Source organism: Bemisia tabaci, chromosome 4 (assembly GCF_918797505.1).
Source record: "Bemisia tabaci chromosome 4, PGI_BMITA_v3".
NCBI lineage: Eukaryota > Metazoa > Arthropoda > Insecta > Hemiptera > Aleyrodidae > Bemisia > Bemisia tabaci.
This window is the reverse complement of record NC_092796.1, coordinates 54,959,448-54,982,043: the sequence shown is the minus strand read 5'-3', so window position 1 is coordinate 54,982,043 and position 22,596 is coordinate 54,959,448. Positions and strand designations below refer to the sequence as shown.

The 22,596-nt window shown below is 38.3% G+C and overlaps 1 protein-coding gene across 1 annotated transcript; it reads right to left on the bottom strand.

Annotated features, from left to right (window-relative positions):
* Positions 1-10,862: 10,862 nt before the first annotated feature.
* Positions 10,863-22,546, bottom strand: Dsor1 (mitogen-activated protein kinase kinase 1). Its single transcript, XM_019047046.2, has 6 exons — positions 22,180-22,546; positions 20,609-20,843; positions 19,092-19,204; positions 18,578-18,689; positions 15,763-15,939; positions 10,863-14,981 (listed from the first exon to the last, which is right to left on the bottom strand). The coding sequence occupies exons 1-6, from the start codon at positions 22,287-22,289 to the stop codon at positions 14,514-14,516; spliced, it is 1,215 nt and encodes a 404-aa protein (XP_018902591.1). The 5' UTR covers positions 22,290-22,546; the 3' UTR covers positions 10,863-14,513.
* Positions 22,547-22,596: the final 50 nt, after the last annotated feature.

The window sequence follows — 22,596 nt, the reverse complement described above, 5'->3', positions numbered from 1 at the left end:
CAACGTGATCGAATAGTGGTATCATCCTCGTGTAACAATCAGGCGGTTTCCATCGGCGAATCCGTTGTACTCACGATAACATAGAGGAATACTTGATGGATTCGGCGCTATGAGCCCGTTCCATGATAATACCTGTTACTTACTTGTTAATCTTACAAGTTTTTAATCCTTTCCTCACAATCGTGTTCCTCTAAACGGACAGAATAAGATTCTAAAATGAAGGAACATACCTACAATAAAGAATCCCTTCGATAGTGCGTAGTATCCATAACACATTCACAGAGAAACTGCATGAAAACGTACCTCAGTTTGCGATACTGCAGACTTCCACATAATTTATTTTTTCAACGGGAAAGGTACTCATTGTCTTGTCCAGTGGCGTAGGAAGGGGGGGGCCAGGGGGGGCCTGGCCCCCCCAAAATTGGAAATAGTATCATCTGGCCCCCCCCCAGAAATTCTGGATGGTGCAAAAACACCATCTTTAACAGAGCAAAAAGAAAAAAAATAAAATAAAATAAGTGTATTTCTTCCGGGAAATAGAGCAACTGAACAACAATAAGAAAAACATTAATTCCATCCTGCTTTGTTTATTCAATTACCTCTAATTAACGAGGAAAAATCAGAGTGTAAAATAAAATTATGAATCAATGAAATTTATCACTCTTAATGCACATAGTTTTTACTTAAAATCTCGCGCTCGAACGGTTAGTTTTTTCTTCTCTGTTCATTATTCAGTTGAATTGCTCTAAAAAATCTGGATGCAATCGATTTTTTTCTAATTCATAATTCATATCTTTATTTTTTGGTACATGACAAATGCTCATTCGTTCATAGTTACGTCTTGCTCATTATATTATATTTTACTTTGCATGGGCTTTTCCTAATACAGAACAATGATTCTGGCATTCACTAAACATTTATTTCGCAATTTTCACACAAATGAGTGGTTAAAAGTGAGAAAATAAATGGAATAACCTGTTGAATGCAACAATTTCAAAGTATTTTAACCTTAAAATGCATAAAACTGGGTGAATTTTATGCAGAAATTGAAGGAAGATTAACGCCACAAGTGCCTCGAGATGCGCTCAAATAGAGTTAAAATTTCAAAAATTTTCCGGGGGAGGCCCCCCGGACCCCCCCCCTGACCTGGGGGGTATTCCATACCCCCCAGACCCCCCGGTGATGGGGGGCCAGGCCCCCCCCAGCAAAATGGCCTAGCTACGCCTATGGTCTTGTCTTGAAAACGGCTCTGCCAATCAGAACAGTTTTTCTTGAATTTGCTGTCTTGCAGAACTGGAAATAGATTGAAAACGCAGGGCCTATTCTTTTCGATGCTTCCATTTTACCCGTGAAAAATGACTTGGATGTGCTGGAAGTAGAAGCCACCGTAACTGTAAGTAGAGTGTTGGTTTCAGATCAATCGACAAATTACATTCCTTAATCCGAGACGCGGGGCACTAGAACACTTCTGAGGGCGAACCTGAATATCCTTTCACGTTCATCCCAATGGCCCCGAAACAAGGATGGAAGATACGCTATCGACGGAGGAGCGAAAGAGACAACACCAGTCGCAATGAAATAATAGCCGTAAATCTCCGTTAATCCGTCCTTAAATCCTTTACTCTCCTGGCCATTCTTCAACCGCTCCTCGGAGTAATTCAGGGAGAGGTCCAATATTTATGGGCCGCGCTTTTCCGGGGGAAATAATTCGTTCTCGCACTTTGTTGATTTCGACCAGATTTCGCCCCACCTAGAGCACTTCTCCTCGATTAAAATCATTCGACCAATTATTTCGGCGAGAGGTTGTTTCTTTTATTCATATCTTCTTCGGGCTGATTATTGAAATTGGACGTATTTCTCCGGCTTATCCCGTCCCATACTCGCAATGCTTTTCCATGGCGCTTAGGTCCGTTTGACAGAACGCGCTGTCCGGGATTTCTAAATTCCTCAAAAGGAGCTCAAATTGGCGCTTAGTTCCGTTTGATAAAAATGCGTCCAATTGATGTACAGAGCGATTGACAAAGAAGACATGGGTAGTACGGAGCGATCCTATTGGTTGAAATTGTGGTTCCCATAGACTAAGAAAGAAAAGTATGCACTAACTATAGGGTCTCTCGTGAGTTACCGTCAGTTAGTCTATTACTTACCTCCTTTGCCAATTGCAACCACCGGCTTCTACCAATAGGATCCCTCCTTATCCGTGTTGTCTTCTTTGTCTATCAATGTCAAAAATCGGCCCGCTGGATTTTATTGTTTCGATGTTTTAATATTGACGAAGCATGCGTGCACAGCAATGGTGAGGCGTAAATGGACCGAGTTTAATAGAAAGGAACCAAGGCACATCAGCTATTGCCAAGTTTAACTGGGCAATTAATTTTTTTACGAGAGAACGTTTGTTCGGATTTCTTTGAAAATTTTAAGGAGTTTGCCTCGTACCATGGAAAATTTTCACTGAAATTTGCACAAAAATCCGCACAACCGTTTTCATGTAAAAATTAAATTGCCCAATTAAATTTGGCAATAGCTGATGTGGTTTGGTTCCTTTCTGCTTAACGCAGTCCAAATGATGGATTATCGATATTTCCCCATTTGAAGCAATGGCAAAGAATCAATTATTACGGTGTTCGTTGCTAACACCCTGTTCATCGATCCTTTCCCACAGGTTTAAATGGCAAAAGACATTCGGTTCTCATCATAATTCAGAAAAAAGCATTTTGACCTCTAAAAGAACACTAATGGCCCCCTGAGTATCCCAAGTAGCATTTTGCAACGAAAAAATTGCAATTTAATTGAAATATAATTTCCAGATGATTTCAACTTTCTTGCAAGAAAATTGCAATTATTTTACAACATCTGACCCCCTCATTGTAAAAAAGTTGCAATTTTTTTTTTTGCAAAGAAAATTCAATATTGACGACCTTTAAATTTCAACCCCTAAATTTTCCGGGGAAATTATAATAATTCGAACCCATGCTTACCTAATGTCCTACGACGTTTAGCAGCATAAAATTCCGGACGCCCTTGAGTGGGCTTGAACCCGACCCGCGAATGTCAGAGCGGAGCACTCTTCCACTGAGCTACAGGGAGCTGATGATGAGCTGGGTTGAAATCACGCCTGTTAAGGCTGTTATCGCATGCATTGCGTCAGTGCGTGGCTCAACATTCATCATAGATTTGATTAACGCCGTTTTTCTCAGGCTTCTTTCTTTTGCCTATTATTTATTTTTTTTCGTGTTATTTATTTTTTTCATATTTTTTTTGTCTGATTTTTTTTTTCGATATCACGTAATAGGTACTCACACTAAATTTACACCGGTGTAAATTACACCACATACTAACTTGAGAACTTAAAAATATTTTCAAAAAATATTTTTAAAATATTTTCAAAACTTTCTTAAGGAATATTTTTAACATGCATGTTTACAGGCAATATTTTTGAATTATTTTAAAAATATTTTTTGTAAACATTTTCAAAATATTCCTTTAAAATGTTTTAAAAATATTTTGAAAATATCTTAATTACAATATTGCCATGAAAATATTTTGATAAAGGTGACAATATTTTCAAAATATGTTGGGCTATATGGGTTAGGTGAGACATTCAAGTCGAAAAAACTTTAAAACAACTAGAGAATTGGATGCCAGGCACATGGCGTGAATTTGTTACAACATGATTGCACCGAAATTGCAGTCTTTATAGTGCCTTGAAAAAGAAGGTTAGGCAACAAGCATAATCTACATTTCTTGCAAACTTATTGCAATAAAATTGCAACTTTTTAAGCGCCTTCAAATGAACGTATAGGCAACAAGCAAAAATTGCAATCAACTCACAATCCATTGCAATGAAATTGCAATCCATGCTACTTGGGATTGATCAAGCAGGCCAAAGTGGCCCTAATATTTCCTAGTAAGATTCAACATCTAAAAATGGCGCAAGTACGTCACAAAGATAATACCGGGAATCGATTCGTATCTCCATTCGCCACATTTACTAGTTTCAGAGATATTCCAAAGCTGAGGTTATTCACGCAAGTTGGCAACACTGGGATTCTTCCTCTCAAATGTGCATAAAACTATCGATATTTATCGAGGCCGACTACAATATATCTTGAATCGATTATCTAAAATAGCTTTAAATGCAGGATAAATATTTTTGCCACCTTAAAAAATTGCCGTATGGGGGACTGATGTCACAGGTTTAGCAATCCTGCGGACCCCAGCTGGTAACCCCTGCCTCATGGGGTAGTGGAGATGGTCACCGGCTTCAAGGCGTATGAACCACCCATTGGAAGGGCAGACAGGGCTCTCAGCTGTAGTGGAAGCAACCTGTCTAGGAGAGGAAACTCCGAAATCAAACCCCGGTCCTCCAGGTTGGGGGTTGAGTCATCGGGCTAACTCCCCGATACTCGGAAAAAGGAATACTGTTAAAAGACCCAATAACAATTGCCTCGGTACAAATGGAAATAAACGGATTTATCGGAAAAAATTACGTAAACGGATGATGGTTTTTGGAACATGGAACGTACAAGGAATTTCTACGAAAATGACGGAAGTGGTATCGGAGATAGGGAGTCGCGGATTTGATGTCACGGTATTAACAGAAACGAAGAAGAAAGGACAAGGCTCTGTAAGTGTAAAGGAATACGATTTGTTTTATAGTGGCGTGGAAAAAGATCAGCGAGCTCAACAGGGTGTTGCAATTCTTATTCGCAAGAGCCTACGGAAGTGCATCACTACATGGGAAGCTGTTAACCCCCGAATGATAAAGATGAATATGACAGTGTTTGGCCATAAAATCACCATTTTGGGAGTGTATGGAGTCAACGATGATTCCACTGTCGCAGTGAAGGACCAATTTTTCGAAGAATTGAACGAGGAAATTGGTAAGATTGGATCCAGGAGGGAAATCATTGTGTTGGGAGATCTCAATGGTAGAATAGGACGTCAAATTAAAAGTAAGATCGTCGGCCCTTTCGGAGAGGCGGCACTAAATGATAACGGAGCCCGTATCATTGACGTATGTGAGCAAAGGGACATGAAGGTGCTCAATGGGTTCTACCAACACAAGGATATCCATAAATTTACTTGGGTTCAGTCTACTCGCGGATTGAAATCAATCATTGATTATGTGGTTGTCAGACAAGACACGGGAATGAAGATTCAGCAAGTTAGAGTGTGGAGAGGTCTTTCCTGCGGCAGTGATCATTATTTCCTCGGGGCGAAAATAGCTTTCCCAGTGAAAGGGAGCCAGGAGACCAGGCAAGCACAGGAAGAAGTTCACCAACAAAAAGATCGTGTCAAGCTTGTAAACTATAACATTGACAGCTTGCAGCATCCAAGTGTAAGGGCTTTATATGGAAAGCGCTTGGATGAGAAGTTGGGCGAATCAAGGGACGGTGATACCGAACAGCAGTATCAGTTCCTGAAGGATTGCATTCACTCGGCAGCAATGGAAGCTCTTGGTGTCGCTGATGATAGGAAAGTTAGCGAAAAACCTTACTGGTGGGACGAAGAAATTGAGAAGGAGATTCAGGAGAAACGGAAAAAATATCATCAGTTCCTTTCCTCTAAAAAAACAGAAGACAAAGAGGCGTATAAAAAAGCTCAGACGCAGGTACGAAGGCTCATAACCAAGAAAAAGAACGAATCTTGGGAGAGGAGCTGTAACAAAATAGACACGTACATAGGAGGAAGGAAAAGCACTGAGAGCTGGAAGTTGCTGAAAGGGCTGCGAAGGGACATGAAGCGTGACTTAATATCTCCGATATCCATTGATAAACTGGAGGGGTATTTTAAAAATTTACTGACAGAAAGGCGACCTGAATTTCAAGATGGAGGCGTAAGCTTGGAGTATACTAACGATAATCATAACTTGGAGATCCATATGGAGGACGTGGTAAAGGCCGTACGAGAGCTGAAGAACGATAAAGCTCCAGGTCCGGGAAATATCCCTGCTGAGTTGATCAAGTGTGGAACCTGCAAGCTGTTTCAACGGTTGAGATACCTGATGCAAGATTGCTTGGACGGTGGAAAGGTACCGACAGAATGGAAAGAGTCTTGGGTGTCACCTATATACAAGAAGAAGGGTAGAAAAGATGAGTGTGATAACTATAGAGGACTGTCGGTTGCAGGTACCCTGAGCAAAGTGTATGGAAAAATCTTGAAAGCAAAAATTGAAGAGGAGTGGAAAGAACATGAAGCGGAAGAGCAAGCAGGTTTCAGAGCCGGTCGGTCAACGATTGATCACTTATTTACCATCATCCACGTCATAGAGAAAAAGAAGGGAGTTGGCCAGGAATTACATCTAGTGTTTGTGGATCTCCAGAAAGCTTACGATAGTGTGCCATTGATGAAACTTTGGGAAGCCTTGAACAAAAGGGGTTTTAGTGGGGGACTAATTAGTGCTATTAAGGAATTTTATGGTGGGGCTTTCTCTAGGGTTAAATCGCATGGGGAGTTATCGTTGGGGTTTTTAATTACTAAAGGACTGAAACAAGGGTGTTGTTTGTCGCCAACCTTATTTAAAGTGTACCTGGAAGAAGTTTTAAAGGAATGGAAAAGATGCTGTTCGGGAATGGGCGTCCCGCTACGTGAAGATGGCACCCTTTATACTCTGTGCTTTGCTGATGATCAGGTGGTAATAGCTCAGGACGAAGAAGATGCGAATTACATGACGCGGAAGCTAGTGGAAGTATACCGAAAGTGGGGAATGGAAGTAAATGTGGTTAAGACGGAGAAGTTGGTTATCGGTGGTGATCAGCAAAGCATTGAACTGGAGGATGGCCGGAAGATCCTGGACTGTGAAGAGTATAAATATCTCGGAGTTTGGTTAACTAAGGACGGAAATTTGGATCGGGCCATTAAAGATCGGAATGTGCAAGGCAGGAAAGCTATCGCGATGCTAAATGGGGTTCTCTGGGACCAGAGTATCTCCAAGGAGACCAAAAGGAAAATTTACAACGTCATCGTGAAGAGTATCGTAACTTACGGGAGTGAGGTCTGGCAACTTAAGAAAAGAACTGAAGACATGCTTAGGGCAACCGAGATGGACTTTTGGCGAAGGTCTGCTGGGATATCGAGAAGAGAGCGTATCCGCAATGAAAGGGTACGCGAGATAATGGGTGTGGAAAAGGACATCGTGCACGATATCAGGTCCAAGCAGTTGGTCTGGTATGGACATGTGCGAAGGATGGCAGATGATCGGTTGCCCAAGCAGGTCTTCGATTGGGTTCCTCCCGGAAGGCGACGGCGTGGACGTCCTGTGAAAGGTTGGCGACAAGGGGTGGAGGAGGAGATCAGAAGGTGCCAATTGCCTGATGATCTCTGGGAGGATAGGGGGCAATGGCGATTGGGCGTCGCAGAGCGCGAGGCGGCGCTATAATCGCGACTTTATGTATGTAAAAAATTGCCACTATTGGGATTCTTTCATTCGTCACCAGCACCTTTTAGCAAGGATGATTTGAAAACAAAATGAGTAGAAATTTTTGGCCGTCTTTTTCATAGGCCTTCCAAAATTTCCCTGGGGAATTCAATTAAAAGTTCAAATCCACGCGTGAAAAAAATAACTGTGTAATATGTGAACACTGACAGAGACATTCGGTCGGACGGCTCGAGCGAATAAAAAAGTGCCTTCAATTTTTAGAGCGACCACGCCAGACGCAAAAGCCCGATAAGTTGCATGCTTCCTTCAGCACGGTTTACATGTATGTCGATGAAGGGGCAAAACACGAGTGTTAGAGTCGATGAAGTATTAATCTTCAGTAGTCGATTACATGAAGAGATTGCCATGAAGCTGCGACTCATTATTCGAGGAAATTAAAAAGAAATCCAATGTAAATTTTAATTTCTTTCAAAGAATTAGAACCCAGATGCGAAATTTTTAGGAATACTAGGGGGCACGCCTCCTGACCAGTACGCGGCTCAACCCCCGAGGGCGCTTCGCACCCTCTTGGGGTTAATCTAACATGAAATAAGACGAAGCTGATTTTCAGATAGGTAATTTAGATCTGATCGCTGAGAAAAGAGATTAGATTACTCGAACCCAGGTATCCAGGTTATCTGATGGTTAGATCATCATTATTTTTCCCGCTTAGTCTATGACAACCACTCATTGTCAGTTCAACCAGTGAGACCGTTCTCCATTATCTATGACTTCGTCTTTAAATTTTAAAAATTATCCCACTGAAAGGGAACTGAGATTTTCTCTTTTGCCGGAAAACGCATCAATTTACTTTAATGCCTTGTCACTGTACTTAATATAATCGCTGAACAATGTTGCTACCTTACACCCGCTCCCGCAATATTGGCGCAAAAATGATCCAAGCCGATAGGAAATTATCACTCAAGACAATCAGGGCCGGATTCAGGGGATGGCCACATGGGCCGCGGCCCATGGCGAATTTTGCAATTTTTTAAATGTAGGTGTATAAAAAAAATTGGACTCAGAAAAAAAATCACAAACGAGAAAAGGTGACGAAATCTCTCATTTCCTGAGAGGAAAGTAATTCCTAATTTTGTCGTCCTTCGGTGATACAAGAGACAGAACTTTTAATTAGTCGAGTTAAGAGGGAAACCAAACACGCAATTCGGTCTGGAGCGGTGCGGCGCAGAAAGCAATGATGACGATGATTTGAGATGAGAAGAAGAAACCTTCGGCGCGGCGGTCGGCATGTAACACATATTAGCGCCTACAGGACTGCATGAATACTTCACGCATCGCGTCGAACACAGTGCGGTCAGCAGCCAGCGGTCTGCGCGAAACGCATAGCGCCTACAAGACTGCATGAATACTTCACGCATTGCGTCAAACGCGCTTTCAAGACTGTAAGCAAACTTCACGCATTGCGCTAAGCACAGTGCGGTCAACGCGGCGCGGTGGCGGAAGTTAAACTTATTAGACCACATCTATGTTTGTCTTTCATAATTTTTTCGTTCATTTCTTATAAATGGAAGGCCTTGTCCACACAGAGATATAGGTTTACGAAACTTAACTTTCGCGCAAAGTTCCGTGAACTTTTGCCAGTAGTGTTGACAGGGCTTTCGAAAAAAATGTGTCCAACACGAGTAACCGCGTCTTATACACCCCTTCCCCTCCGGCACGTTCACTCGATGGTTTTTATTGATGTTTGAAAACGAATGAGAAGGGGCTGGCAAAATACAGGCGGCCCATGGACGGCAAGTAGGTAAATCCGGCCATGAAGAAAATAGCGAGTTCTCTATCATGTTTTCTCAGCAATGATATTATTATTTTTAGAAATAATTTTTTCAGCTACCTAAATCCGCTCTACTTTAAAATTTTGCCCACATGGGCATTAAGGACCCTTCTCTTATGAGGATCACAAGTATGCAATTCTGATTCCGAAAGTTTGAGGTTTGCGTAAAAAACGATCGCGATAAGAGTCTGCAAAATTGTAGGTATTCTTCGACCTGATCTCTAATCTCCCTCTTGGCTCTTGACCCATCCACCTTTTCTACTCCTGCTTTGAAGTCCCTGAGTCTACCGAAAAGATTTTACGTTCTCCTTCATTTTAGGGATATGCAAATGCAATTTTATCTGCTTGGAAGCCGAAGTACAGTTGCAACACTTGGTTTGCCCCATGCACAATCTCTACTCCTGCATTAAAGTCTCCGAATCAGCTGAAAAGAGATTCTTCTTCATGTCTTGGATACGCAGTGCTATCTTCTGGGAAGTCGAAATAGTTGTATCATGCGCTTTGCTCCATCTAGCTTTTCTACTCCTGCTTTAAAGTCCGAGTCAGCCGAGAAGAGTTCATGTTCTTCTTCATTTCAAGCATGTACAATTTCATCTTATTGGAAGTTGAAATAGATGTATGACACGTTTCGTCCCATTGAACTTTTCTACTCCTGCGTTAGAATGTCTGAGTCAGCGGAAAAGAGACCCTTTTGTTACATGTAATCATAATCATTGGAAAAGAGACCCTTTTGTTACTTGTAATCATAATCATTGGAAAAGAGATCGAACTTTTTTTCATTATTGTGGGTGTTCGAAAAAGTTGGGTTGCTTCGTTATGTTTGTGACCGGATCTGTGAAAGGGGACCTCATCTTCCGGGGGGAAATTTCCGAAAATAGCACGGCGGCAGGTTCGAAGAAGGGTTGTATGTTGTGTCTGCAGAAAATTAGGTCTGTACTCTTTTAATTTTGAGGTAAGCTTCAAAAATTGAATTAATTTTCAGATCATTTAATAATATTGCTCCGTTGGGAATTAAACAGAACTTTCAAAAAACAAGAGGCGCTTTTTTTCATTTTTCATTTATTTTTTAAAATATCTTTTAACAGAGACACATACATTTTTCAAGCTGTTACACTTAGAAGAGAAATGACAGTTTTTGAAACATAAGTACCAAATATTGAACAGAATGGAACAAGATGGAGAACAATCCACACTAAGAGCAGAGGTAAGAGATCCTTAGAATTTAGACAAATTTGCAAGATATTACTTTTTATAATGTATGAGAAGTAATTCTGGTGCGTAACAAAATGCAAAGTACCTAACGCAGATGATAAAAGGAATAACAATTATAAATATTTACGTATAGTTATTTTTTGAATGGTTCTGAGAGTAGAAAATAAAAATATGTTGCCCTTTGAAAGCACAAATAAGATTATATGCATTAATAACCACAGCAGAAGACTCAGAAACTTATGAATTGATAATACTGTAGAACAAAACAGTGGACCATCAGACTCAAAGACTCGAATTACTACTATATTCAAGAGCTCTTTCGATCTGATTAAATGATGATAAGAAGGCAGGATCGATTGGGTTGGACAAAACTGAATTGTTGCTTGGAGAGCTTGCATAAACCATAACTTCAACTTAAAATGTGATTCTGATGACATGTAGGTACCTCGTAAAAAATCAAACAAACTGAGGGTGAGTAATACATTTTTTCCTGCTGGTAATTTTAAAATATTACCTTCATTTTTAGTAAAATATTCAACAAAAAATAAACACAATTTTAGAGAGAGCACCGGTAAAATTTTCCTTTGAATATTACCGGGATAGAATGACATTTGATAAAACCAAACTGTTGGCATTCGATGAATGAAAATTATTAAAAGCGACAGGAGATAAGAGAGTCCCTATACTTCATTCTACTCTTACTTAGCGCTTAGCACATCAGAATGGCCTGAGCTTTTTTCTTCAGAGTTTCATCATCATCATGTCAAAGCATCAGAGAGGGATTCTCCAAACACCAATCACTTTAGACTTTTATCATAGTAAGCCAGTTATACGTGGAGACACTGATGGCTTTTAGCATGCACTGTTGCTAGGAAGGAGAGGATTAAAATTTAACTTGTTCCCGACCAAAAAAAAAATAAAAAAGATTTGGCGAATTATGACAGAATTTCATCCTATTTTCAGTCGCACAGATTGAACCAGCTGAGGAGAAAATTGACATCACATCAGATATCTTTTTTAATATGATCAGAGAAATCAATTTGTTTTTCGCCTCTAAAACACCTCACAATAATTAAGCACAGAGAGTTTATGTGATCGAAATATTGTGAAAACTGGGCATGATTATGAGTTTCTTTCATTTATTTAGCGTGTCAGTGAGGAGAAAGTTTCATCCCTTTTTTATAAAATGTGGAGCTAAGTATCGAGTGAGACTAGCAAAGCAACAAAAAACAAATTTCTCGCCTAATATGCTGCTTGATGAGGCCTAATGATGAGGTCAATTTTACTCGCTGCAAATTTTTTTGAATAATCTGATGACGTAACAAATGAGTATCTACAAAAGGATTCAATCTGCTAGTGACCAAAAATTTGAAACAATTAAATCAAAGCAAGAAAAACAAACAAAAAAAATTAATCGGATATCAGATGCAATTGAGGTAGGATTGGTGACAAAATTGGTCCGCTCTGAGGATATTTCACTTGGGCTCATACAGTGAATAAACTGTCAGAAAGGAGACAAAAATCTTGAAATTCACAGTGGAAATTGACATTCAGTCTGGAAATTCACAACATTAAAATGTAATTGATGAAATGAGAAAATTGACCTCCTTTCTTCGATATTAAGGCAGGGACTATTTTTAAACAGCCAACAATACCAACAAAAACATAGCTAATATTTATTTTTGCCTGAAAGAGGGTTTAAGGAGACTTAGGTACAAAATAAGTGAATTTAACGAAATTGTGGACTTGTATAGTCGAATGTTAAGATGACAGGTCAATGGAGCCGAGTTCTCAACCTTGTTATATTTCTCTGGCCTCTCTACCACTTAAAGTACAGCATCTTAGACACAGATTTTGGTGAGCGCAAGTTGACAAGTCGCAAGTGACCCAGCACTTCAACAGCTGAGCTCTTCATCAATTCTTGCCAGGCTTACTAAAAGAGATGAAAAACTTCTTGATCATGAAACCGGGGGAGGAGGGGGGGGGGGGTGTCCACGATTGGTGCTTAAGGGAGGGCCCCAAGAACTTGTTTTAGAAATGATAAGGTTTTTTTTTAAGAAACCAGGGAGAAATTTACGTTTTTTTCACATAAATGCAACAATTTATGAGGTCAGAGCGACAAAAAAAGTTATCACTTTGAGATTTTTGTGGGAAAAGGGGTTTTAAAAATGGGTGGGCCAAGAACTTTTTGAATTGCTGTTCACTAACCCAGAAAACCCAACTTCTCAGAAATGCTGCTGTGTGTGTTGTGTCTAAGATGCTGTTCCTCTAAGACACAAGATTTTTTGTGATCATAGAAGTGTCCTCATAATTGAGATGATACACATTGCATAAAATAAATAAATAAAAAATTAAAACATGGCCTAAATTATACATATTTGTGGGGCAACAAGTTTCATCTTACATTAGCTTCACACGAAAAGAGGTTGTTCTGAACAATCAATTTTCATGAGAAATAATAGAAATCACACTTCCAAATACATTCAAAAGCATAAGAGACACAAAGCTTAAATTACCATGAATTAGACTAAACTTCATCTGCATTGCACTGAACTTTTTTAATTTCTACATTCTGAGGATGCTTCATTGTCCATAAAATTAGATTTCGTTGTCAAGATCCCAAACTATTTTTTTATGTATTCTTGGTTATGGCTCAAATCCTTTAAATTATTTAAATACCTATATGAACAGATTTTACTCTGAAAGCGTGAAAACATTGTTATCAGCTTTATGGCAAAACCTCTTACTTGAGAACCTCAGGGAATGGGGAATAAACATCACATTATCAACATAGTATCATTTTCATGAATTTTGAATTATTTCCAGAATAAAGGGTTAGTGATAATCTAGCTTGAATATTATTATACGTATTTTGTCAATTTTTTTTCGACTTTTAATGCATACCAGTGATTTAATGGAGTAGCTGAACAATATTTGAAACAAAAAAGTACATCTGATGGCTATTCTCACTGTACACCAACTTTCAGCAAGAGCCAAGGCATTGATTTTTTGTAACAAAATTGACTCATGTGATTTCTAGAGAGAGAGTTTACCCCAAAAAGGGAAACATTTTCATGGCAATATCACTCCCCACCTTTAATTTTGTGTTAATTTTTTTTTTTTTTTTCCCCAAATGAAATTAAACTAAATTTAATTAGGAAAACAAGAAAAAAAAGGGAAAAAAATGCGTTCAGCCATCATAGATCTTGTTTCATTTGTACTCATTCAGTATTAACTGAGAAATCCTTTTGGTGTTTTTAAATGTGATGTCTGAGATTGCAGACTTGATGTTGCAGGTAAAGTATTGCTAAGAAGTGTTAATATCCACATAAAACTCCTCCATGATGAATTTCAACATCATAAGGCGTTCACTTAAGACTTCAGATTTTTGGTGGACATTCCTCTATTTTTCCAGTATTTTTCACAAGAGTTCCCAGAATTGAAACTGAGATCTCACGCTAACGTTTTGATTCCTTTTAAACGCTAAATTCTTTCATGGTTAGGGGGTTCTACGGTGAACGCCATAGAAATCTGAAGACGACTGGGGGCAAAGTCAAGAGACATGTTTTGTCCATTATTTAAGAGTTGACTTGTAGGTATATTGGCTCATTAAAACAAACTGAGTCCAATGGAAAAAATCAACCTCTAAATGATAAAATGACCTAGCTGCTTGACTCTGCTTTATAGCTGCCATTTTTTATGGCTATAACTATGAACGCTGAGACTGGATTATTCCCTTTATTATTTTCAATGGGTTTTGTATAAAACTTTCAAAAAATTCAGGTATCATTTTGGGACTGAACTCAAAAAACAAGTGATGATTCTTATGGACATTTAGGCATTAAGATGACACTGAGGGCTTGATTTACCAGCTGTGCCGATTATTGCATAGAACTGAACTGGGCAGGCAGGCATATGAAACAGAACTTTCAACAGAGGGAATAATTTCTGACCTCCATGGGCTGATGTATGCTAGGTTATACTCTTTGGATTCTACAGAATGTTGAAAATATCCTCTTAAAATTCAGTTGAGCCTAAATTGCTGAAGTCCACCAGGACAATCTGGTGCTACTGTTCCTCGAAACTCAATTACGATGAACTATTCTTGGTGGGTGTTTTGGGTGGCTCGATACCGACAGTCTTACAAACCCAGTCTGCAAAATCAACATTATCCGCCTCGCACTTACTGATCCACTCATGACTCATGAGCGTTTTTAAATCAGCGCGCTCAGCTGCATTTTTCTTTAAGCAGCGATCTACAAAGTCCCTGAATTCCTTTGAAAAATACTCCTCAGGAAGCCGTGGTGGAGGCTCATTGACTATGTAGTCCAGCAACTCAAAGATTGCCATTGGCTGTGGCTGTGGACCATTGCAGTTCTCTTGACTAGGGGATGGTTGGCTGGACGTGTCACCTCCTTTCGAGCCGAAGATCTGCGCCAGCATATCTGCATCGGGTGGTGGGATGGGGTACATGCCAATTGCCATCTCAACTAAGGACAAGCCCAGTGACCAAATGTCACTTTGAACTGAATAGTGTGTACCTTGCAACCGTTCAGGCTGAAATAAAAAAAAAAAAAAAAAAAATCAGGAAACGGTAAGGGTTGAAAACTTTTTATGTTAACTGCATTGCATGCTGTAATACATGCACTTCATTAGAAAACAACAAGAGTTAGCAGGGACGAAATCTTTTTTCTTGTTCATTTGTAACAAAAAACATAAAAAGGAAACCCAGCGGAATAAGCCAGAAGCACGAAGGAAGAAGAAAACAAAAAAAAGTTCAAAGGAGTTTTTCCGTTTGTAAATTATTGAATTAGAGGAAAATAGAACAAACAGACGTCTGTTAGATACAGAGATGATGATTCAGTTATCAACCGTTGAAAATTAATGTAAAATTGAGATTCTCATGATGAAAGGAAAAATTCTCATTTGACCACAATTTTTTCTCAAGGAGGTATGCTCTTCAGACCAACACTAGCTTCGAACAATCAAGGATTTAGACTGATTGGTCCCATCCCTGGCACAGCAAATTGTACTTGAATGAGCATTTCCCTCTATCTAGATTATTTCAATTTTTTACAGAATTGAATGCATGATGAAAAAATCACCATCAATCTGTTTAAATAACTTGTGTCAAGCTGGAATCTTGGTGTTCACAGTAATTGTCTTACTAGGGCTTCAGCAAAACTGGTTTGATAATTGCTCTTTAGATTGACAAGAATTTGCTTGCTGCTGCAGCCGCTTGCTCAAACTTCAGTGTGTTGGACAAAAACAAACACAAACAAATCTTCAAAGACTTAGATTCCATTATTTTCTAGCTTTTGTGTCTTAAAATACTTACAGCCATATATGATCTTGTTCCCACGAATGAGTTTGCCATTGAATCGATGAGTTGACCCGAAACTCCAAAATCACAGATTTTAATCTCTCCACCGCTATTCACTAATATGTTACTAGGTTTCACATCTCTGTGAATTATATCATGCTTTTCCCTTAAGTAACTCAGTCCCTTTAAAACCTGCAAAACACAAAAAAAGATCAAAAATGAAAAGATTTCAAAAAGAATGGCAAGTTTTAAATGCTCGAGTCACAACTTCTAAAGCAGGAATGAAAATCGCTTTGAGCGCTTGATGTTGAAAAAAAAATTGGAACATATAATCTTGCACATGTTGCTTTGTAACTTTTTACGATTTTCTTTCACTTAAAAACTCTGATTGAAGTAAAATGTTGATACAATATTCATGACATTTAACCATAAAAGACTGCTTCTGAGAATGTATCATACTTTCTTACACTTATTTTTCTCAGATTTTCGGTAAAATTCCATTTCAACAGTGAAACTCCCGAGCCACGTATCTTGTTACCAGTGTTTAGAGATCTCTGTTCCTACTTAATTTTTTAAAGGAGAACAAATCAACATCATTCTTGGAGGTTCTCACAGAATTTACTTTGTGCTAAGAAGAAAAATCAGGGAAGTTTTTAAGAATTGACTTTGACTACTTCTCCATTTTAAAATAAGTATGACAGAAAGTGTGCAACATTGCAAGCCAAGGTACATTGTTTGAGAGTTTCACCATCTATTTTTTATTACTTATTTTCAGTCGAAATCTCTCTGTATATTTATTGGAGTTTTTTTTTTTTTTTGAATAGTATGAATAATGAGATGTACAAAAATGAACTTGTTTCAAGAATAAACGCAGTAATGCTCGTCAAAAATGATTTCATCCCTTGTCCTTAGGGATAGAATTAATACCTTGGTGGTGGGAGATACATATTCAGATTTACATATTTGCTGCTGCTATGATTTGAAACTTTGAGAAGTCATGACTAAAAGGTATGCCTTTTGTGAATTTCGAGGCCCAATTTGTTGTGCCTGTTTTTAGACCCCTCCTTCTATTACACTATTTGGCAAACTTTTAGGCATCATCAGGACTCTTCCACTTCCCAATTTACAGCAGCACAGCACCCTATTTTTGTTTCTCTCTTAGTTCTGCTAGAGTTCTTGAAAACTGAGTAAATTTTTTTTCTGCCCCCCCCCCTCCCCAAATTTACAGCCCTAAACTGCAACCTATGTAGCTTGTGCTTAAATGTGGCATGCCCAAATAGATGAAAAGACAATACTGAAGTTATTCCCGTGCACAGATTAAGAGATGTAATTGAAATATAATTATAATTATATAAATATTCTTATTACTCCTGTTTATGGTGTGTACTAGGGGGCTACGCCCCCTGGCCGCTACGCGGCCCAACCCCCTGAAGGCGCTCCGCGCCATCAATGGGCCGCTTCGCGGCCCTACTTTTACCCTCCTATCAGTGTTAGTTTTATTTTTCCCCTAGAAAATTACGATATGAGGTATACTTTAATTTTAAACTTTACTTAAAATTATTTTAAAATTAAAAGGACGCGTTTTGGAATGACTGCTTGATGAAATATTGCAGTAAAACAATGAACAATGATAGTCAGGTAATACCTAATTAAGATTTCATAAGTCGGGGATCGAACCCACATTGAATTCAAAGTGGACAAATTCGACGTCGTAGACGACTCGGCCACCGCTCGACGTGAGTACGTCGGCGCGAATCTTGTGTAGATAAGTGTAGAGCTGATGCGCAGGCTACACAGCTACTGCGCAACCTCCTCGACCACTGCGCATCCTCCCGCGCATAGCGGTAGCAGTACCGGAGCATTTTTTAAACTCACTCACTTTTATAACGTGATTTTAAAAAAAACCTGGGTCCTTTTTCCAAAATCTGATTACAGCGGGCTCATCTAGGGCCTATTACCTGTCGATTTACGCAAAAATCATGGAAATCGGCCCGGTAGAACGCTCAAACGAACTATGACAAAAAGTATTAATTTACATTGTTTAAATGGGAGAATTCGCAACTTTACCACGTAATATAAAAAAACCTGGGCCATATTTTGAAAATCTGAAAAGAGTTGGCTTATCTAGAGACAATCGCCCGCCGATAGCCGCAAAAATCATGAAAATCGGCCCGGTAGAACGCTGGAACTAAGCGTTACCAGTTTCGCAAAATTAGGAGGTCTTGGAGCTTATAGTATAGATATCAAATAAGATAGCATAACTAAAGCACCCTGCATGAAATACATTTCCTTCTTATTAAAGAAAATGTACAAATTACAAAACTTGAAAATAAAAAACACCTAGATAGAATAAAAACTAAAAACATGGGTGAAAAGGCTAAAATCAAAAGCTCATTTTCAACTGCCAAAAAAAAAAAAAAAAAAAAAAAAAAAAAAAAAAAAAAAAAAAAAAGAAACTAATTAAAAATGAAGGGGCATTCATATTCAGTTCGTTATCACATAGTCATTGGAATTCGGCAAAATGTTCTAAAAATTGTGTCAACTTTTTCTATACCATATTCCAGAGGTTGAGTGGTAACAACTAGAATCAGGTCGCCATCCAAATTTGAATTATTTTAATGGTTTTTTCTGTTGGAAATCAGCCTGTGCCAGCTCAAAAGATCCTGTTAGTGTTTTTTTTTAAAATTGTACCCTTGTTTACCCATGTTTTTGTTTCTTTTCTGTCATCCTCTATAAAAGAAGTCAGTTATCAATGGTTCTTTATCGTTCTAAAAGAAAGATCCTTCTGTCATGGGATTTTTGAAAATGAGATGGATGGAACATAACTTACAGCGTGCGTTATAATACCAAGGATGGATTCAGGAATGCGTCCAGCTTTCTTTAGGATAAGATCTAAGGAGCCACCATCCATGTATTCCATACAAATACTGATTTCTCCATCACTGAAAATTAAGGTCGCTATAAGTTCAGACTGAGCATCACAATCCAACAAAATTAGGAGAAAAAAAAAACCAAAAAAAAACCCATTTTATTCTTGAGCTAAGAATGGATATTAAGAATTTGATTGAGCAGTGTGTCAGTATTATTCAGCTATTTAATTAAACATGTTGAGGGATTTTTTTCTTCCAAACTCATGATCACACTGCAAAAATCATAAATAGATTTATTTTCAAAAGTAATTGTATTTCAAGTTTCGTTTAGTGAATAAACTGATCAGTGAATATTATAGTCTCAGGAGGATTAAGTGAATCAGTGTACTAATGTGCCCGGTTACGGCAGTGATGAGGCTTTTTAAAGTTTCATTACGATTATTACTAGAGCTAGAGTTTCAGAGAAAAAAGTACCTGTAAAATGCTCCATAGAATCCCACAATGTGGGCAAAGTTGCAATCATGAAGGACTTTTAACTCTCGGATGATTTGTTTCTTTATCGCAGGTTTCACTTCTAGATGAATTAACTGTAATTATGAAATTCAAAATAAGCTTACAATAAAGGAAAAATTATGTTAACTACAGAATTAAAGAAAAAGTAAATAACTTGCGAGTAGAAAAAATACTTGGTGATATACCCACTCAAGTTCTAGAAAACATGGAAGCCAAAAGATTTAGAGTTAATTGTCCTTATGTGTATTCTTACAAATTTCCATGAAGACTTTCAACATAAGGTGGAATAGTGAAAATTATTGAATGTACCGCGAGTAAAACTCAAAATTTTGCAGAGAGAAGGACAAAGGCAATGGGTTGGTTGAGCCTAAAATTCTGTCCGCAAATTTTCCTTTGCGTTGATTCCCCAAGCTCTTAGGAGCTCGAACTTAGCTTTCTGTGATTACTTATATTCTATTACACCTTCTAGAGTTATAAGAAAGTTTGAGAGAGCTACATTTCAACTCAATGCACGATTTAAATAATGCTGCCCAAAAGCTTCTCAATTCTCTAATAAGAGAAGATTTTAAAAAGACAATTCTGATCAAGTGGAAACAATACCTCGCGTTATGAATTTAAGAATTCAGCAAAAATATTTTGAAAAATTAAGAGACAGGAAGGTCATCAGATGAGGAAGAATAATTTTAATTTTAATACTTAAGAACTATGTAAAATTACTGTAATAGAAGACCTACTAAAATTTAAATTTTCAAATATTTTTCCTGCTTCCCTGAAAATTTTCCAGTGCTTCCAGGGACACGTTTATTGGTAGCCCTCCTTTAGTTAAGGATCTTGCTACATGGCAGCACTGTTGTCTAGTTCTGGAGTTGCCGGGCAAGGCAACCATCGATACCATCTTTATCATCGTCTCCCAACAACTGCTCAATCCTTTTTAGCTTTAGTTCGAGTTACTTTATTTTCCATTGTTATCAACATTTCAAGATGTTGCCTAGAGATTCTAGTAAACCAGCAAATTGACTAAATATTTCCAATAAGGTCACATTAGGAAGTTGAGGATCTTTAAGGTTATACAACTTGCATTATGTTGCCTTCATTTGCGCCCTCACACTAAAATTGGCAACAAAGACTTTTAGGAGAGCCATTGTACATAATTAGTGTCAATAAATTAGTTGCACATGTCAATAAATCGCATTTAGACGACTGAATCTTGTAGAAATATTGAGATTAATCATAAACAAAAGATAAAGGATTTTCTATCATTAGAGATACGTTATTCGAAAAGTATGATAAATTAAAACATCTACTACAGTGATACATACTGGAGTTTATGTATATATTAGTTCTGAACAAAGACTTTGCAAATCTGGAAGCTTCAACCATCAAAATACTTTATGAAATATTGGATCCAAAATTATCGACCTGAAACTGTTTCCAACAGACAAAAGAGAAGGTTTGGAGCTTTGAGAAACTAAAAATACCTTTCGAGCCATGATTAAGTCCGATGACTTGTGACGCACTTTGACAACAACTCCACCGTTGCCTGTGCCCAATTCTCCTAATTTTTCGAAGTCAGCATCAGTGAGCTCCTTTCCAATTTGTTCCTTTTGACATAAGAAGGTTTCTAACCGTTTTCGTTGCACTGCATCCATGCCCAGTTCTTCCAGCCTGGCTTGAAGGGCCTCAATGCTTGTCTTACCCATCATGCTGCTCTTCCTGTAAGCAAAGTATGAGTAAATCATGTCACAGTATTTCCAGAAAACTATCCTTAATCATGAAATAGAGGAAGCCGAAACTAAAAAACTCAAACTCACAAAAATAATTAAAATTACTGATGCATTTTAGGGCTCCCCGGCCCCTTCTTTGAGGCTAAATTGCGACTCAAGAAGGGGCCGGGAACCCCAAAAGGTGTCGGCAATTTTAATTATTTCTGGTGAGTTTCAATTTTATAAATTCGGCTTCCTTTATTTAGCTCACAGTTTGTTACCTTAATTTCCCGTTTGTTTTGTTACTTTTGATTTATTATCCTTAATCAGGTTGAAAGGATTATAAAATTTATGTATCTGTCACTTAAGAGAAGTGATATTATACACGGAAAGTAATCAGTGACAACTTAGCTGACGACACCTCCTACAAAGCAACACCTGCCGGACTCAAACCTCCCAAATGCTACTCAGTAGAAGACAAAAAAGTTCTCTTATCCTTTGCCTCAATTTTTCCAAGCAAAAAATAAGGAACAAGAAAGAATGCTGGTCTTTGAAATCCTGAGACTCGACTTGTACTTCAAACTTTTTTGAGAGAGAAATTTGAAAATGAAAAAATTGCACATCATTTTTGATCTCAAGAACATCCTGCAAAGTTGATCTGAACTGAGTGTTCGGCTGTAATTTAGTGCATGGATCGTCCTCCAGTTAGGTTAGATAATGTTAGGGACTGATTAGCTGTAGTTCGTCAAACGGATCATTCACTTTGACCAACTATCCGAGTGGTAGACTTTACTTATCCGGGTGTTCAAACTCTCTTAACTAATTTGTACCTATGCACTAGTCTGTTTGAAACTCTGAACAGAAACAAGTATTAATTTGCTGGGTCTTAAACAAACAATTCATTGTCAGTTACTTGTCAAAGAAAATCAATGCACATTTCGAGAATTGCCTTCAGTCTAGTCTAAATACTACATTTAGAATCTACTTTCAACAAACCAGTGTTTTCTGATTTGCTCATTTTCAGGTGAAGCTAACTGGCTTATCTTATAGATATTGACTACTTTATGGAAATAAGTGAGAATTCATGTAAAGTGGGAGCCAGGCTAAGTATTTCAAGAATTGACATTGTTGTGACAGCTGCGTTCAATTTAAGTCTGGGAGGTTTCAAAATATGTTTGTGCTGCCTGGGCGATCGTGAGTGCCAATATACATTGATAACACTCATATGAGATTCAAACTATGAGAAGTTTGAGATTCAGCGGGCTCAGTTCCTAACTAAGCGTGTATATGTTAAAATTTTGCAAAACTAAAGAGAGACTAAGTAAACACAAATGTGGAAGGCTTACTCGGAATACTCATTAACAGTCGCTGACGGAGGGGCTGACGGAGTGGTAGATGGAGGTTCTATTGCCCCAGCTGGCAGGGTAAGGTTGAGTTTATTCTTTGACATTCTCATGGGGCCGGAAAGTTTTTGTGTAAGTAACTAAATCACAAGAACAGCAGTACTCTGAGTACAACCAAAACATGAGCTTAGGCTGCGGTAACTGTCACGATTACACACACGTTCTGAATAATATACGAGAGGTTATCATTGAAAACCGATCACTAATAGTTCGAATACAGATTGAGAAACTGAAGGAGCACCATTTTAGAGGTATTCAAGAGTAGATTAACTTAATTAGATATATGTTATCAGGAAACAAGAAATTCGCAAGGCCAGAGATGTTTGAAAGATATTGATTTGCTGACTGTGGGCCAACGAA